The 19,913-nt window shown below is 38.2% G+C and overlaps 1 protein-coding gene across 1 annotated transcript in view; it reads left to right on the top strand.

Annotated features, from left to right (window-relative positions):
- Nucleotides 1-697: 697 nt before the first annotated feature.
- Nucleotides 698-19,913, top strand: part of slc38a3b (solute carrier family 38 member 3b) — a 31,146-nt gene continuing 11,930 nt past the window's right edge. Inside the window, exons 1-8 of the mRNA XM_015035706.1 lie at nt 698-924; nt 10,529-10,702; nt 11,041-11,061; nt 11,163-11,244; nt 11,670-11,785; nt 15,454-15,527; nt 16,036-16,128; nt 16,857-16,938. Coding sequence (XP_014891192.1) covers nt 10,599-10,702; nt 11,041-11,061; nt 11,163-11,244; nt 11,670-11,785; nt 15,454-15,527; nt 16,036-16,128; nt 16,857-16,938 — 572 coding nt within the window. The 5' untranslated portion in view covers nt 698-924; nt 10,529-10,598. The remainder of the gene's footprint in view (nt 925-10,528; nt 10,703-11,040; nt 11,062-11,162; nt 11,245-11,669; nt 11,786-15,453; nt 15,528-16,035; nt 16,129-16,856; nt 16,939-19,913) is intronic.

Here is a 19,913-nt window from a genome sequence, read left to right as displayed (position 1 = left end):
TTTTGTTTTGGTTTTCCTACCAAACTTGCCCCCTGAGGCCCCCAAAAATAAAGGGGTTTTTTTTTTTTTTTTTTTTTTTTTAGACAGGTGACTTTAGATTCTATTCTGTTTTCAGAATATCAGTGATTTTATTTCGGTTCCTGGAGGCAAAAATAAATACATAATTTTTTTTTAAAAAAATGCTTATTGTGTAGTTGCCACACACAAATCTGTTCCCAATTTTCTCGTCAGTCATGTTTTCCTGCATAAGTAAATGATTTGACAGAGGTAATTATAATCTCTGTTATAAGTACCCATCAGTTGTTCAGCAATGACTTAACCGAGGAAAACCCCGTCAACATTGAGAAAACTGCAAAAATAATGCTGCCAGATCAACTGGCAGCACAGAACTGGTAACTTTTTCATCTTGTTTCTTAGTGCGCTTTATGCGCCCTTTCACCCGAACAGAAATGGATTCTGCTTCAGGCATGGTAGTAAAGGTGCAAAAGTGTGAGTTGCTCAATGCGCACTGCAGAGCCACTGTTATCTTGGTTCATTTACGCTACAGAACACTATCAGCTTGGTTCCCTTCCTTCCCAAAGTGTTGAAACCTTACCTCCCAGCGGATTCACAGGCGCAGTGGGTGGGATGGAGAGAGGGCGGGGGTGGGGTGCGGGGTGCGCACACAGGAGGCGGACCTACGTTGCGACCCCCACAGCTCTGGCTGGAGATGATTTTACGATGCCGACCATTTCCCCAAGCACATATTGTCGCCTCAGCGTAGCAGAGACACGGTCAGTCAAGTAAAAAAACCCGCACGTAGCCAGGCAGATATCAAACCCAGAAAAAGAGGAGAGGTTCCCAGGAAAGGAAACAGCGCTGCCCATTATAATATCTCGGAACATCAGTGGAACTGGGCTGAAATCTTCAGGACAAGTGCGTTTGGTAAGAGTCGACAAATCTTATTTTTAAAGTTTCTTATAAAGGGGAACATTACTAAACTCTGTGGTATTATAACGAACTGGTTTTATTTTATATTTAAGGATTGTTATGAGTTTTTTTTTAAACACACAGAGATCTGTCAGTCATAAGTGGAAGAGAAGGAATAAAATTAATAGAAATATGTGAAAACTCAAATGTGTTATCGTTGGATGGCGAAGTGGCTGCACCAACTTGTAGTTTAATGTCGGAGGTGATAAAAAAGAACATACATTGCTCCCTCTTCTTAGGCAGCGCTAACCTCGGGACATGTCAGGAGGACCATGTGGCGCTTTAAGTGACAAACTGGTGGTGTCCATCTTTTGTTCGTGAAGCGTTTTATTCTCCCCGCGCCTTGTGGAGTTCAATTTACCTTTTAAAACTGTTTAGTCTAAGTTGCAAAAGTGACATACCGTGACACATAAACGCGCATTTGCAGCGGGGTAATCTAAATATCCTAGTTTGGGAATTGCTGGACCAGATTTCTGCAGTGCTCTTAAACTTCGTGTCGTGACGTCACTGCCTCACTTCTACGTGAGACATTTTCCAGCTCCACACCTTTTTGCTTAACCACTTTGTTCCGTTACTATCGAAGATAATGGGCAATATTGCCGCTAATGGGTGAGAGATGTTCTCCTTTTTTCATACACGAGCAAAACAAACACCATTACCAACCGGCAGAGGCCATTTAAAGCTCCTCTTCTTTGTTATTGTAGGCTAAACATAGCCATGTGGAGGAAGAGGGAGAAAGGGAAAGAGCGCCCTGTGTGGGAAGTAGCCTACATGGTGCGCATTTTCACTCAATACCCTGATGTGTTTTTATTGTGTGCCTGGTGATAATGGAAATGAGGAGCTTTTACTCTACAGAGATGGTTCTCAAACTGTGGGGCAAGTCCAGTTCGTGCTATTAACATAGCATTTCAGGTTTCCTGTAATGGTTTTGAAACCACGTTTCGACACAAATGATCGGCGTTGTAAATATGAACAAAGTAACTATGACATATGCTGCAACGCAAAAGTATTTGCGCCCCTTGAACTTTGACGCATTTCTTCACGTTCACATTATGATCAGGGCAATTCTGTAAGATTCTGTTTAGACTCAGGAGAGTGTGGTTGTTAAGTCTAAGGAAAACAAATGAAGGGGCTGCACCTCTATTTACTCTGAGTCCACCGTCACCAACAGTGATGACCCTATGGTGTCAGACACACTCCAGCAGTGACTGCTGCGTCATCACTGGTTTAATGACATGCAAACTACCAGAAGTACTACTAGATAGTTAATAGGATACATACTATGTGCACACAGCCACACCGGTCAGATTTCCAAGTCAGAACATTCAGGTTCTTAGCAACAGCACAAATGTGTACAGCTGGTAGAGAAGTACACCACTAAATACTCACAGCTGTAGTTGGAGCAAAAAAAGAAAAAAGAAAAGAAAAGAAAAATAAATCCATACCACACTTTTCAGTTTTTGAAATTTATAACACTTTTAAAATAACATTTAATTGGTCAAATGTTCTAACCAACAACACGATTTGCCCGATAGCATTTTAAAATGTGAATGTAGGAAGGGTGTAAGGTGTTAAAAAGTCTAATTTTTAAAAGTTTATCTTGAACTTGATAGCCTTAGAGAGAATAGAAATGATATCCATGACCTTAGTGGACGTTCAGCTGGTTGCCTTCTCATGTACCTAATTCAAGCTTGGTCATATTTTTTATCGTGGTGAAACACAAACCATTTTGTCTTATTCACTGAACTCACTGAACTTTATTAAAATTAATTGAGACATTTTCTTTTAAGCTTGAAACAGCTCATCATCCCTTTGGTAACTAAATATGATCTGAGCCATTGCATTATAGATATTGATCACAGTCACTTTCCATCATCAAAAGTCTTAAGCATTTCTTTCTACATGTTGTAGCCTGCAAAGAATAGACCTTCACTTGTTATCATTTTGAACCTTTCGTTGATGTCATGTGCTGCTGTCATATTGATTGAAGCCTATTAAATGGGAAATTTGAACAGTGTGAATGAAAAATACACAACATAATCAATATGGTATTGATGGAGTTTATTTTTAATAATGAAAGGGAAATAATAGCGAATCTCAGATAATCTTGTTGTCACCCTTTATTTTATTACATTCTAGCTTAAATTTGTTCTTAGCGATTGAGTATCATTTCAGGGTACCTCCGTTTTCTACAAGATGACTTGTTTCATATTCAAAAGTCGTTTCAGTGTTGCTGCTAGTTTGGTTGTTTGACAGCCTTGGAACGGGGACCGGCTGTTGCAATAACGTACACGTCAGGAAATGAGGTCGGTAACCCCCACCTGCTCCAATGTGGGCCATGACTTGACATCACAGCAAAACTGACGCGGGTAAAACAACCTTATTTGAACACCAAACACATTGCAAAAGATGCTTCAATGCCGTTGGGGATGGAGAAAGAAGGTTTTTTAGTGGTGGGTTGGCCAGAGTTCAAAAAGAACAGATAAACCCCTGCACTGGGCAGTGACCTCGACTCGTGCAGCGGTCAAAATGGCAGGAAGTGGACAGGTGCACTTCCACACAGTGGAATGAGCCAGCTGCTCTGCAGTCCCATCGAGGAGATGTGTGGATTTCTGTATCTGAGTCAGCCAAAGTGTTAAGTGTCTGCCACTCCAGGGTTTATTATTATCTTTGTCATGGGGCTCATAATCGGTGAGAGTTGAACGCGACTGTACCGTGTGCTGTTTTAGATTTGTTTTGGAGTCCTTGAAAGTCATTTTGTAAATACTTTATTGTACATAGACTGGTTGTTCTACACAGTAGATATTTTTATTCCACTAGTGTCCATAGTATGTTCCAAAACAAGTTAAATCCTCTTCTGACCTGTGGCATTGTTGTTTTATGTCTCTTTCAAAGCTACATTTAGTAGCAGGTACATATTTCTTAATTGAAAAAAGCACAGAGTAAAGTACGTCAGCGGTGACGGTCAAATATTTGACTAAAACATAACGACCACAGCTTAGAAATCCTGCTCCAAAAGGTATTTGAGTCACGGCCTCATGCTATGATGACATGTGAATCGCAAACACCCACCGAAGGCCAAACTTGCGCATGTTTTCAGTCAAACATGCAGGCATGTTTGTCCACCACATAACTGCCCTTATTTTTATTTGTACTGTCTGTACACGTTATTAATATTTCCCTCAGGACTCAGGAAACAAATTGGATCTGATGTCAGATCGGCGAATCAGACCGATTAAGGCTACATACTAGCATCAAGCTGTCTCACTGGAAATACTGCGTCCGATAATAGTTGCCAGACTGTTTCAGATTTTGGGTGCACAGATTTATGCCAGACTAAATATTTGGCTGAGATCTGACAGAGACGTTATCAAGAGTGACGACAGTGATGTGCTGACCTGCTTGTGGCTTTTAGCAGCTGCATTTGGGTCACTTTTAATTGCGATTCTAAGGTTGTTTGTACCAAGTTATTTTTTTTTTCCTGATCTTTTGGAGGAAAGGGTAGAAGAGTAGCAGATGGACTCTTAAAGAATGATGCATTTATTCAGCCTTTTTCTGGATTTAATTTATGCTATGAGAAGGGAGAGAAGAAACTATGAGCACAAACAAGAAGCTTCTTTCATGACATAAAGAGTAGTTTCCTAACTGGTCATCAATACATTTCTTGTTTCGTCTGATAACATTTGAACTCTATGCAGGTGCAATAGGTCATTAAATAAGCTACATTTTTTGAAAGCCGTTTATTGTCCTGGAATTTATATATTTCGAGATATCAGTGCAAGCAAAGGGTAGTGATAGAGCGCTTAACTATAAATCAAAGTTAAGCTATATGTGCCAACTTTGAGAGCGGACCCTCATCAAAACTGTGTGCTCCAAGCTTCCTGGAGAGTAATTGCTGAGTATCTCCTGCTGCTCTTTTATGCTTTTTCCAGGAGAAAAAAAAATGTCCTGCCACATTTCAACAACACTCAGTTAATTCAAGGTAATTGAGCCTTTATGTAACCGACATGGGTTTTATTTTTAGTAAACATGCATGGGGCCAAAAGACAGTTACAAAACAAGAGTATTGTTTGCACTAATAAATGAGTGTCAAGCGTTACCAAAAATCTTTCTGATGCATGAATTATTTACCACTCCACTCCATGAGTTCTATTGTAAAGTTCAAAAAATAATATGAAAAGATTTTTTCATATTTATTTCTCAAGATTTAATATTTATTTAGTATTAATGCTGATAACTTGTGCGCGACAGGCTGCACAGCTATGCAAAAAACGACAAAGTTACTTTTTAAAAACCACCTTTTCTTGCCTGGATTCAGACCAAAGCTGTCATCAAGCTTTCACTTTGGGTAAAATGACAAACCTCATGACCGATTTGTTTTTATATTGAATGTTTCAAACATTCTATTTAATAAAATGACAGATTCTTATTTAATTCAATCGTATTTAAAGTTATTACCGATACTATTTTTTTCTTCTTCTGAATTTCTAAAGAAACTTTGATATTTATTCACAGTGGTGTTCGAGATTTGGACTTAAAATTATATAGTATTTATTCAGATGATAATAAAAAAGAATACATGAGAATGTAATGCACACATCTCACACATCCCCACTCATGGAATGAGCATTGGAAAAGACAGCTTGGACATTAAAAGTGATCGTGTGGCCAGTTTTGGAGCAAATATGACACTAATTGAGGTCATAAAAGTGATCATATTTTGCTGATGCCACCTGTGGGATAAAAATATTTTGTAAGGGCAGTCTGAAGGGACTTGGTAGAAAGCAGGTTTTTAGGTGGAAGGTCAAATCCGGTCTTCATTTAAACCACTCGTTACCTGTGCATATCCTGTGTAACAATTTTGACTTCCTTTTGAATAGTTAATGTATAAAAAAGTGCTAGCTAACTTGGACCAGTACAACCCTTATAAATTGGTATTTTTTAAGTCAGTATGTACCATCATTATATTGAAAGCTCTTGAAGTTTGAGACCTCTAAATCCTTTGCCAACACGAACGTTATCGGAAGCTTGGGAAACATATTGACCAGTTTTGCTTCCTGTCTGGAGGCCAGTCAGGATGACATCATTTTAACTTTTCGCTGATTAGGTTTGTCTGATTATCTGACTGACTGATAAGGAGTCAGATGTTCAAAGGGAAGAGTCATTTTCATGTTAGTCTGTGTCATGATCCATTGTCATTAAAGCAGACATCAACTGTTTCCACACATCTTTAGCTCATATCGCATTTGAAAAGGGGTGCAGCTCTCAGTATTGATCATGGAGGAAAAGTCCAGAGTCGCATCCACAACAAAAATCCAAATAAATACATTGTAATCCAGTTGTAACCATAACCTATGCTGTGATTTTTCAGAGTTGTGTTAGGTGCTGCAGTTGAGCCCAAAGTTGACTATAGCAGAATTAAAGTTAAAGTAATCTGTAAAATCTCTAATGTTTTTGAGCTGAGCAGCCAGAGTTCCAGTATGAATATGATTGAGAATCTTCAAACCCAAAGATTTGAAGCTCATAACCAGAACTGAATCATCAAAATACCTGTGGAAACATGCAAAAAGATTGCCAGCAATTGGAAGGAGTATTTTATTCTTCGGTGCCAAAAAATTTTTTTTTTAACATTCTTTATGAATAAAACAGATCAGTTTCTTTTTTTTTTTTTTTTCAAATTAGAGACTCCTTTAAATTACTTTGCTGTCTTGAGAGATGTCTTCCTCATTTCTTGTCATAAATAATCCTCTTGAAATAAAAAAAGTAAAGACTTCATAAATCTTCTGTCGTGTTCAACAATATGTTGTATATTCAACTTTTGGTTTAGATTAAAAATGGCACAAATGCGTAGACATTTTTTTCATTTAGCGATTTAGAATAGGTCAGCTTTAAATTACCTGCTTTTATGATAGCTTAATTGTGATATTAATGAACTATAAGGTGGTTTTATTTTTTTATGGTTTTGAATAAATGAATAAGTACTTTTCATCAACATGTGTAGATGTTACACATTGATCGTTTCTTTGTCTGGATTCAAACCTGCACCTTGTTTCCCATAAAAAGCAGTGGCATGAATTCCCATGGTTGTGGTTAACGAAAAGTGCTGCTTCCGCTGATAACGCACGACCCGAGCATGTGCTGGTTTGTTTGCGTCAGGCACGTGTTGTAGGATGAGCTAGTGCTGCCAGGTGCACTTGCTTGAACCTTGTTTATCTCCTGCCCACGTGCCGATGTGCCACAAACTGCTGCCATACTCATTGCTGTCTGCTTTTAAAACGACACAAGATTAAGTGGGGACTAGTTAACAGGAATGCTCCTCTGGGATGCTTAATGATAGGGACCCACACTTTAATTAACTGTTGTTCACCCTTCGTCTTGTTCAAACCATTCAAATGTCACAGATTCAGTAACTCTAAATGTGACCTCTAGCCTTCATGTCATAGTTGCTCAAGAGAACCGAGTTGAGCTCCAGGAACATTTTGGGTCGTCTTTCTGGCAGTCAGGGAAATATCATACTGTCCTTTTCTCAGTGTCCTGTTCTCATCATTTGTACTTAATACCTTTAAACTATTAAAGCATATTTCTCTTGTGTCAAGAAATTATTTGTAAATTCAACATTAACTGATTGCATTCTCAGATTCACCTTTTTATTGATTTAGCAGTTTTGAATTGTGCCATTTTCACTCAAGACATTCAAGACAGTTTGTGGGAATTTACGTTCAAATTTTTGTGGGAATGGCTTGTCTATCAAGGTTCACTAAATGATTTAAATGCAAACAATGGACCAGATTTAACTATGTAGGTCTCTATGTAATCAAACTTTTATTAAGAAATATTATTCATAGATAACTGCATTGTAAAAAAAAAAAAAGCCATCAAACTTTTTTGAAAACATTTACTTTAAACATAGTTAATAACATTTAAGTAAAAAGAAAAATAAACTTAAAAAAAGAAAAATTTTCATTACATTTTTGCATTATTACGTATCATTTAACTTCAAAGAAAAAGTCCAGATCTTAGTATTTAATTTATTTTGAAAGATCAAAATATAATTTATTTCCAAAAACAAGTTCCTCACATGCATCAAACATGCAGCGTGTTACAGATGGGAAGAACCAACATCAGTGATGTTTACTGGAAATTCACTGATCCTTTATTCACGAACTGAAAACAGTGGTTATGATCTCTCTATGGATAGGTGTGACAACACTGTTTGTGTTATTTCTATAATTTCTTTGGTCCACTGTAAACAGAGTTTGAACCTGGAAGTGCTAGATGTGTGAACGCTCATCTGATCTCTGAAAATGTGATTTTCGGTTTACTAAGAAGTTAACCCTGATTCGGTTTGCTTCCTGTGAAAAACCAAACAGAGTAGTCCAGCAATTCAAAGTAAACTAAACCGAGGGGAGGAAGTGATGTATGATTTACAGATATAAGTTATCTGACAATTGTCAGAACCTTTCAGTACAGTTCACAGAGTGCGTTCGGTTTTTATGTGAAAGTCAGAGTTGCCATTTGGAAAAGAAACAAAACAAAAATTAAAATTGCCAGCGAAAGTCTGAATTCAGAATGGCGAAATTAATGCATTTTAATTAAGTAACCCTAAATTTAATAACATATACGGTTGCGTATCTATAGTTAGCAGTTGGCCAATATAAACGATTCGTTTTCACTTCATTGGTATCTCTTTAAACCAATGGGACACATATTGATGTAAAGTATCTATTTGTCTATAAATAAATACATTATTATTATTGACTTGAAAGTAGTAATGAGGACCACAAGTCTGAAAAAAAGAGATCCGTTGTTTGTTTTGGTACTACAATTAACAATTCAAGGTGATAACAGTTTGTTTATTTCAATTATACTCATTAAAACACATAAATAACATAAATACATGCTGTTCAGCCCAACTGGTGTTTCTAGTTCAACGAGATATAAACAGAGAAGTGCTAATGAATAGTAAGTTTAAGTACATTTCAAATTAAAGGCAGCCATATTGGATGCTGGATGCCCATCAATCTCTGTCAAACCCAGTTTCCTGTGATGAATTCAGTGTGACCTAGATTTGAATTGAACCAAACATTTTCACCTATACCTCTGTGTAAATAATCAGTATCGGTGTACAGAGCTGAAACAGGATGCAGTGATACTAGTTTTGAAGCTTTGATAAGGGAAAGGTTAACCTGAGCAAACCAAATGACTCATTCAGGAGATAAGCCAGAATCTTTCATCCAATAATGTTTTTTTTATTATTTTTTATTGAGGATAAAAAATATTCCCTTAGACATGCAGTGTTACATTATTTATTTTCTACCTCGGGTTTCTACTGCAGCTGAAGCTGAATGGTGTCTACCTGGTTTGATTGTATTGTATGAATAACACTCAGAGTGATCTTAGGGGGGTATTTTTACAGCATTACACAACCTTGTCTTTTTGTAGTTTTGAAAGTAGCTCAGACCATTAGTAGATTTTTACTACACGGAACTGCAAAATTCTGAAAACTCAGACGGACTTTAACCTTTGACTGTGTGGCGACAACTTCGGCTTGTTTGCTTTACTCCTAACCGAGTAAAGCAATATTTCTTCATGTCTAGGATGACATCACAGCTTGTGAGCTCTTTTCAGCTCTAAGACGTATTCATACGTGTACGTATTGCAATATGAAGGATAGAACGCTGTTGAGTCACTATGTCAAAAAGTAAATGTGTGCTGTTTGTCTGCAGCGCAGAGATCAAACAGATGAATTGACGTAGTCGGGCACTGATGTCCCGATTCACATAGAAAAACGGCTAAAGTGTCACAGTGAACCCTAACTGAATTAGGTCCAAGTGTGATAGAGACACTTCTGGAACGGTCTCTACTATGTCTGCGTGGAAACAAGTGCCAACACTTTATTTTGTTACGCATGTCTCCCTCCTGTCTGCTGGTTTCAGATTCAATTAAATGTGAATTTAGTTTGCAGTGAATTAAAATTTGTTTATAAAACTGTCAAAAATGAACTTGCTGTCGTTAGAATTTACAGATCAACCCCATTTCAGTCTTAGCTTTGTAGAAAAATACGTGTAAAGGTGAGGTGACTCAGGAGGTCACCAGCAAGTCCAAAGTTACAATTTTAAAATGATGCGTCATACTGTTCCTATGACTCACAATGCTTTTAACAATAATTCTTAGAAAGTGTTGGAAGTAACTAAGTTTTCAATGGCTGTACGAATTCTAAAGTACCCAGCCCCACCTGCTGCTGCACACTTCCAGTCAGCTGGCTAAAAGAGGATTTTTTTTTTTTTTCTGTTACATTCAACAAAATAAATTTTGACTTTATTTTAATTTTACCAAAAGACAGTTACTAAGTAGCATACACAATGTTATTATAACAATGGTAATATATCATTTTGGCAGCAGCTGGAATAATTGTTGCTTTTCTGTTTGAGATGAACTAAATCACATCATGTACATTTTTCTTTTTAAGTGTTTTTCACAGCTGCATCAAGAAACCTTTGTATTCTTTCTGAAGGTCGTCCTGCGAGATAAATGCTCCTGTAACCTTCTTTGTTTTTAGAAATTCAAGATCTGGAAACCTCCTTCACTGAACGCACGCAGGCCAAAGAGAATCTGATATTTGTTAAAAGATGGAGCCTGCTGAGTCAGAGATGAACATATTATCCAATGGAAAACCCCATGATCTTGGAGATGACATGGGTGTGGCAATGAAGACGTTGTTAGCAGAAGATCAGTGAGTTGTCGTACATTTCTCTCACACAGATGAATGGTTGCCTTGTTATCACAGCATGTATCAATCTATGTGCTCTTCTTAGCTCCTTTTTTGTCTCTCTGTGGTTGTGCTTATGTGAAAACCACATCCTTGTTACTACACAATAAACCAAGTGAGCCAATATTCATCACTTATATGCAAAAAGTAAATCAGGCTCCTTAATTTATGTTTAGTAATAAGCAGGATAGAGGTGTGGTTGGCAACATGAAGTATGACTTATTTGTCCAAAAATTTACATTTCTTTAAATGCATGTTTGCCTTGTTTTTGTGCTGACTTCGTCTGACGGATCCTTGTGCAGAAATGGCACTGAAACTCTCAGGTATGTTTGTTACGAGCTGGGTTGAAGTTTCATCTTCTGATGTTTTCACAAGTCAGAGGCTAATAAATTGCAAATTCATTGCTGCACTTTTGATCCCCCAGGTTTGATGACCCCGAAGGTGCGCTTGAGAGCGAGGAGTTCTTACCCAACGCACATGGGAAGAAACCCACACGTTTCACAGATGTAAGCATATTTAAATACCCTGTAAATCCATGTTTTGTTGTCACAGCTGGAACATTTTATTAAAAAAGTTAACTTTTTTTTTTTCATTGAGAACCTATATTTGGGTATGCAAAGGGGCCGACCATAAAATCAAATGAATGAAAGCGCTTTACTCCATACTTTAAAAATAATGTCTGAGCTCACTTTATTGTGCTTGCTACTGCGGAGCTGTCAGACTGTTCTGTGTTTTTTTTTTTTGGAGTAATCTGTCTCCATACAAGCTTCATGAACTTACAAGAATTTATTTACAAAAATGATACGAATAGCTAAAAATGCAGCAGTACAGAACATTTTTATAGCACTCAGTGCTGTTATAGTTTGAAATTTGCTGACATTGTGGAGATTCAAGGCTTGCTCTTGTTTTGTTTTATCAAATTCATTCCCAGTTTGAAGGAAAGACCTCCTTCGGGATGTCGGTCTTCAACCTTGGCAATGCGATCATGGGCAGTGGCATCCTAGGATTGGCTTACGCCATGGCAAACACTGGCATACTTCTCTTCTTGTGAGTAAATCATTTTTAATTTCAACTTTAAGATGATTTTGAATGTATGGAGCCCTCCATACATCCTCCTCAGTGAAAACATGAACACGTTTTCACTGAGGCTCTGTAAGAGACATACGAATGAAATAAGTAATTATTGATATGATAGGAGCAGCGGCTTTGACAGCTGGTGGTGGGTGTGTAGATGTGGGCGTGACGTCACAGGTATGAAGGTGAAGGTGACTGGCTGCTGCTGGCTCTGTGTGTGTGAGGAAGCGGGTGAGTGGAGTGGTCATGATAATAAAAATTTAATAAATCGATAATTGTGACAGAACCAAGAAGAGGTTAGGAGTTGATTGATACACGGACAGATGAGATTCCCTGAGTTAACCCAGTGCGGCCCTCTACCACCAATAGTTTGCTGTGTTTTATAATAATAAAACGTGTTTATTATTATTAACTCTTTGGTGCAAAAAACTGATTGAAAATTGATTTATTTACTGCATGTTTAAGTCTGTTAAGGCTAAGATGGAACGGCACTGAAAGCAGCACTTTAAACCATTCAGACTACGAACACAATAGAGACACAATCAGATGACTTATTACCCCACGATAATAACTCAATAGTCCATGGAAAAACCTTATAAGCTTGTATTAAAGCAGAAAGTACGGCGGCCACCGTAGAAAAGGCTTACGGTATTCAATTATGCCACATGATTAATGCGAGCGAACGAAAAACCTTTTGCGAGGGAACGCAAAAGAAAAAAAAAGATCCTCATGTCCCCTGGAGGGCTCCGTATGAATGACATGATTTGGCAAAAATGCCACATTTTTGCATGTTCTAATATGGACATAATTTCCTGGGTTTCAAGGGTGCATAACTTTGTCAGGATGACTTAGGTTACTTTTCTCAGTGACATCACTATTGTGTACTTTTTTTATGCTTTTGAAACTGCTTTTGCAGTTTACCAGATATGTCGTGCATTGAGAAATGTATGTCATGTGGGTTTAAGCATCAACATATAAGTAGATTTGTGAGTGGAAAAGAGTTGTTTCTGAAGTGTGTCTGTCCCTTTTGAAGCACTACTGTTGTACAGTGTGTGCATTGGGATCAAGTAAATTTGCTTTGTTGATTTTCTAAAAGCACCACAAAGGCAGTAGATGGTCAGTGTTTACACATCATGGTGTTCTGGACGTTCACGTGACGCTTTCTGAACGAGAAAAATAAAAAAATTGGAAGAAATGATTAGTTTCATAATTCATCAGAATACAAGACACTATTGTAGAACTATTTTCATTTTGGAAATAGTTAACATATTTTCTAACTCTATTTACCATTTATTAAATTCAGGATACATATTTTGAGCATATATAAGGATAGAGGACACAAGAGAACAACTAGAAATCTACTTCTGCACCTGCAGAAAGAGATGACAAAGAAGAAAAGGAGAGAACCAGATCAGTGCCAAACAACATATGCAAATATGACAATAACAACTACTCCACTGTAAGGTGCACAGTACTGGTTAATACAAGATGTATTTAGTAGTAACTGCAGTACAAAATGAATAATCTAATAATCATTGGTCATTGTTGTGATGACCTGCAAAATCCTAGCCAAATAAGCAGCCTGTATTGAAGACCTCTGTGAGGGACCAGACTCAGAATGAGGACAAAAAAGTGTTCAAAGTAGAAAATGTTTCAGTTCAATTCTCCCAAAAAAATAGTTAACAAAGCATAAGGATTTGATGCAAGAATAAGTCAAAGGATAAGTAACAAATTTGGGCCTTAATTAACTGAGGTCAACCGAACTCTAACTGAACACAAACAAAACTGACCTGCAAACAAAGAACAAAAGGCTGCTTAAATAGGGGTGGAGTAACCTAAATCTACCACATGAGGGAGGCACGACATAACAAAAGAACAAACAAATACAAAATTAACTAAAGCGACCTATGAAACAAATAAAGCTTAATCAACTTTACCTTAGCACAAACAATAATAAGGGAATATTTAAGTGACAAAATTAACAAATTAAAATCAACTTGAAACAACAAAGTCCCCTCTCCCCCCTCAGTCTTTCGGAAAACAAATGGTTTGTTCCAGGTTTCCTCCTCCAGCTGATTTGGCAGCACCTCAAACCAGCTGGAGGAGAACCTATTGAACCTATGTTGTAAAAACAAAATGCAGATTAATCTTGATATTAATAGGTTTACAACCAACTTTGTTACAGGTTTCTTCTGACTGGAGTTGCAGCCTTGTCATTATACTCCATCCATCTGCTGCTCAAATCTTCTGGCATTGGTTTACATTCTGTGTGAATGTAAACCATTCACACAGACATTAACTAAAGTGTGCACCCATTAGAAACTTAAACAGACGATAAGCTGTAACTAATATAAAAACAAAATAAACACTAACACAATGTGGTGGTGGTGGTGGTAGGAGCATCCTGAACTATCTGGTATGCCCACTTCTAGTCCTAACCCTTTTTCTCAGACTCCGATCCCACCCTGGCTACCACAGACAGGTCCTAGAAAGGACACGGCTCAGAATAACCAGACCTCCAGACCACAGTGAGACATGTGGGCAGGTCGTTTACTTTCACCTGAGCTGTGCAGGCTGTTGCTGTCCCGCTATGACTCTCAACGTCCCAGTCATGTAGTCTCTGTTTGTGTAGCGACAGAGAACGCAAACAGCCGACTGCAGGAGAGTGAACAGAAAACATCGACTGTTCTTTACATGCCAATCAATATTAATCCATACTTTATTCATTCACTATTCCTTTCAAAATGTTCTAAAAACCTGGATGTATTTTTTTTTTATCAACCTTTTAGATTTAATAGCATTGACACCAAATTATATTTTGTGTTACTCAAAAGTATTAAGCCTGTCTAAATAAATGTGCAACATCCTGGTAGTTATGCATTTATAATCAGGAGTTTTTACTTTCAAATCCGATAATTGTTACTGAATCAGTGACCACAGGAACCTAGATTCCACTCTAAATATGGTTGTATATTTCAGAAAATTATCCCTTATCAATGGAAGCTATTATCTTCCAGAAGTAATGACTAAAGGTAAAATGTTTGTCATATTCAATAGGTTCTGGAACCAAATATGTTTACATTGAACGGCAGCCATTTCCAAATGATTCACCTAATTAAAATATAATTATTGGTGCAGGATATCAGTCATTCTGGCTCAGCTTTAATGACTTTCACATTAACTGGGGCCATAATGAGCCCAGCGTGTTCGTAATGGGCTTTTGAAAGGTCTTGAGAAAGGCCGAGGTTGCGAACGCACCCCGACTTATCAGGAATGTTCACCAGAAGTTTGTGCCCAAATGTGTTCGGGTTTCTGTGCCACTGAACCTGAAAACTCTGGGGACAAAGAGATTGTAGGAAACAGCAAGTGTATGAGCATCGATCCATGTCATTTCAGTTCTCCTCTAGGGTTCACAACAGATTTTTTTTTATCAACTGGATACAATAATGGTGTCATTGAAAGGTCTTGATGTTGAAGTAATAAATATTGTTTGCAATCAATCTACTCAACCATGAACTGGAGTCCGGGTTCCCATATTTAAATTGGTAAAGACAGACTTAAGAAGACAGGCAGGATACGATGTAAAAACAAAATGCAGATTAATCTTGATACTAATAGGTTTTCAACCAACTTTGTTACAGGTTTCTTCTGACTGGAGTCGCAGTCTTGTCATTATACTCCATCCATCTGCTGCTCAAATCTTCTGGCATCGTGGGTGAGTTTTGTGTCACTTTTCAACATTTTTCTAATCAAATCCTACAAATGTTTGTTTGATTTCTAACAAACCTTAGAAATCAACTAACCTTTGTGAAAGTTAGATGACTTCTGTGGGATATTGATGGAAATCCATAAGTTACACTCAAACTCTTTTTGAACTGAATCTGTTCTTAACACATAAAGGCCGTGGATAAAACAGAACTGTTGAAACGTTTGTCGTTCTGTTAAAATGTTTACATGCCACACGGTTTTACGTTTAGCAGTTTAGGTTTCCTGACAACTTTTTTGAACGCTACAATGGATCATACAGAAAGAATCTAATAATGTAAAGAATATCATGTAACATGAAGCTAATTTTAAAATGTCCTGACAAATACTGAACCAGTCACTTGAAAAATTTGATTATGTTTTATTGCTTTTTTTTTTTTAAAGTGGCTTTATTGGATTGCTTCGAGGAGGAGCTCAACAAATCTATCTGGCTGTAATTGTCTGTAATCTCCTTCCAGGTATTCGTTCTTATGAACAGCTGGGCTACAGGGCCTTTGGTACTCCTGGAAAAATGGCTGCTGGCATCGCAATCACCCTGCAGAACATTGGAGGCGAGCATTACATTTATGACGGGAATTTTATAGCGCACAGTTTAACTCTGCGAGCAAGAATTATAGACCATGAAACTGGCTTGACTTTAAACCCCCAAACAGATAATGACATCCACCTAAATCACCGGTATTACTCTAGTTTTTGTTCTTTGTGATAAGTATGGGGTCTGGAGAAATATTACGAGAAAACGGTGAGAAGCCTGCAGGTAAACAGCTGTTTTCTTTGTGGTGGGTAAATTAAAGACAGCTGCGCGGAGCTAGAAGTCCCAAACAGAGACATTTGAGGGACAAACTGGCCTCTGCGTTTAAATTGATGATAAATGATTTTAGTCGTTTTTACAGGATTCAGTTAAATCACTGAATTCAGAGGTAAGATAATTTTATATAAATGGTTTATTAAATGTGCAACCAGTCTGAAGTCTCTTGTTTGGCTGATGATAAATAACCAATGGTCATAATTCACTTTATTACAGTTGAAAGACTTTTCACAAAAAGCTAAAATCACCTTTCCTATAGTGAAAAGACACTAACACAAGAATAGTAATAATAGTAAAATCTACCAGACTACTTAAAACCTCAAGTAATAACTGCCATCCTCTCACATATGTAAATAAGACCTTTGCATGCCGTGACATTAAATATTCATTAATATGAGACATTAATATGAGTAGTCACTCTCAGGTTATAATTAAACAATATGTTGTTTGCATCTTCTTTTCTTTTTGCAGCTATGTCCAGCTACCTGTACATCGTCAAGTCAGAGCTGCCGCTGGTCATCCAGGCTTTCCTGAAGGCGGACCCCAACTCTGAGTGAGTGTTGCTGTTTGTTTGCTCGTCATCGCAGACATCAGTGTGGCGGCCAGTTCAAGCGAAAGGCACGTTGGCCCCGCTGGTCGTTGACCCAGAGTATAGTTTTTGCGTTTGGTCTGGCAGGTTGTTTGTGGAGCAAATGTTTTGCTTTCTGTGTGCTGTTGATTCGGTCAGTGTGGGGGTGTGAAAATAGTGAATGCTTAGAAATGACTGAGGGCAGGAAGACCTTGATAGTAAGTCTATTGGGCAATAAATACGAGGTTCAGATGTTTTTTGTCAGTGATGCTGCAGATACAAGCAGTTAACGCTGCGCACCATCAGTGCAATAAAGTTATTACAATCTATTTATGTTTATATTGTTGACCCCCAGTAACTCTACAGATGTTAAAAGTTCGTTGAAACTACCAACTGTCTTCCTCACACCATCAATCAATACGTTGCTTCTTAAATTATTATCTCATTGGCCAGGAATCAGATATCAGCTCAGCCATTGTAAGCCACTGTGGTTTTTCTTTTAAACTGCTTCTACTTTTCACAACAAAGGTAGAGATCCCATTTACCACTGTCTAGAGCTGCAGATAAGTAGTAGAAAAACAAATATATTTACAATTGATATGTTTATTAATTGCTTTTTCTTTTGGCATCCCCCTGTGATGTGCTGCCCTGGGCAGAAAGTCATATTCAAATCATCACTTACTGTGCAGAATCTTTAACTTATCCTTTTCTAATTTATAAATAAATTTCAATCAGCCAGACCTCATTTGAATAACAATTACAGGAAAGTCTTGCACTATTTCTTTACTGTAGCTCTGGGTTTTCACAGCTACATCTGGGGGTATCCTGTACTGCTGATTCATTTTGCGCGGCAAATAAATATCTTTAGAACGCCATCCATCACACGGTAGCACCAGCCAAGTCCCAAATTTGGAATCAGATTAAGAACTGGCCTGAGCAACCAGAGAGATCTTTACAACAGATGGCGTGGCCTTCGTCTAATCTTAAACTAACAGAGCTCTTCCACGAAGACTCAAACAAGCCGGTCCTAATATTGCACAACAACCAAAATTTCCTTCAGATTCTTGGATCAGCGCGGCCATTAGGCGCCTCAGAGGCCTCATTATGGTTAAAAGCGATGCATGAAGTGCGACGACTGTTTTGTACACATGCACTCACCCAAGCGACGGCAGCAGGTGGTGTGAAACTGTGCTGCCAAATTCCAAAGCCGAGCATAAGAACAGGACAGCTCAGGGCTGGCTCTGACTGTTCGCCTCCACTTGAGGCTCTCAACATTTTCCAGGTTCGTGGCATCAAAGGGAGAAAAAGGAATGTGGGCTGTGTGGTTGGCTGGGAGCTTTATTTGCGTCCAGTAGTTCTGTAAGGAGGCGGCAACGACACGGTGGCAGTCAGACGGACTCTTTTGAGTCATGACACGGCTCGATCCGGTTGAATCGATTACGTGATCAGGGGAAACGTGGGGTTTGCAGTGAAGCTGAGCAAACATTTTGGAAGTGGTTAAGATTTTTCTTGAATTTACTCAAGACATGGATTTGCAACAAATTGACATAAATGAAAAATATGTGCTGCTAAATGTAGTGCACAGTGAGTTTACCCCAAAACGGTGCATCTCTGAGTTACTTACACCTGCTTGCATAGGCGTGTGATAATAATTGTTGTGAACTGATTATTGTTTGCTGGAATTCAGGAACCCTCAAGACTCCGACAGAGACTTAATTACAGCTTGGAGCTACTCTGAATGGATGGGACTCTCATTGGTCACCAGTGACTTTCGCGTGTGAAAACTGATCAGCTAAAATGACCTAGTGACCAAAAGGCTATGAGGCTCATGACCTGTTGTCTGTGCGTGACTTCCCGAGCTTTTAAGGGACTCCTCCAAACCCACACACACACACACACACACACACACACACACACACACACACACACACACACACACACACACACACACACACACACACGCCGCTTATGTCAGACATCGCTGTATGCTCAGGCCTGGAGACCTGGAACAGACAGTTTATCCCTCCCCGATTCTGTTTCATTCGGGGTCAAGAATAACAGGCTCAGCAGCTGAAAAAGATGACGGGGCTCTGGGACACAAAGCCTAAATCTGTGTGCACAAGATTTAGGTGACAATAGCGCTTAAATGGATTGACAGTAATTTATTTAAACTGCTTGCTGCTTGTGATATGACTTTTTTCCACTGGTAATGGTTTAAAATCTATTGCCACTGAAGAAAGACTGTTCACATGATAATAAGCATGCTATTAAATATCAGGCTGTTTGTGTCCTGCATACAATATTATAAATAAAGGGATTAATAGAATCCTTCTTTTCTCAGAAAGTAATGATTACACATCAGTGAAGTATAAAAACTATATTAGGGTATATTTTCTCTCATCCATGCAGGGTAAAAGTTATACCTACCAACTCTAATAAATGCCTGTACCACTACTAATATTTTTGATAATTGTCCGTCTGCAAGATCCAGAGAAACTACAGACGTTTTTTACCTCATCAACAAGCTTGATCGCTGCTATCAGATATGGTAAAATTTACGAGCTGGCTCTCTCATGACCTTTAAGAATAAATAAAACTTTCTGTAATGTTGTAGTTTGGGCTCATTATAGAAACTTAATGCTTTATCCGTTCAAAAACTAGCTTTAATGTGTGTTTGGGATCATCCGCCGTCTGTTTATTTGAGGCAAAGTTGATGAATTTGGAGTTATTTCGGCATCTGCACTATTACACAAACTTTGTACAATACAACTGGCAACTAATCACACCCTTAGCATGATTCTACCGTGGCCATGCTTGGTAGTACAGTGTTCTCAAATTAGAAATTGTCACTTCGACTCCTCCAAACATACTTCTTGCTCAAATAGCTCAATTTGTCTTTGTCTAAACCAGTGGTTCCCAAACTTTTTCTTCTGCGCCCCCCCCCAGTGGTTTCCAAACAT

This window comes from Poecilia latipinna, unplaced genomic scaffold, assembly GCF_001443285.1.
Source record: "Poecilia latipinna isolate Pla-1442-1.1 unplaced genomic scaffold, P_latipinna-1.0 Scaffold345, whole genome shotgun sequence".
NCBI classification, from domain to species: Eukaryota; Metazoa; Chordata; class Actinopteri; order Cyprinodontiformes; family Poeciliidae; genus Poecilia; species Poecilia latipinna.
This window is presented reverse-complemented; position numbering and strand designations above follow the sequence as displayed.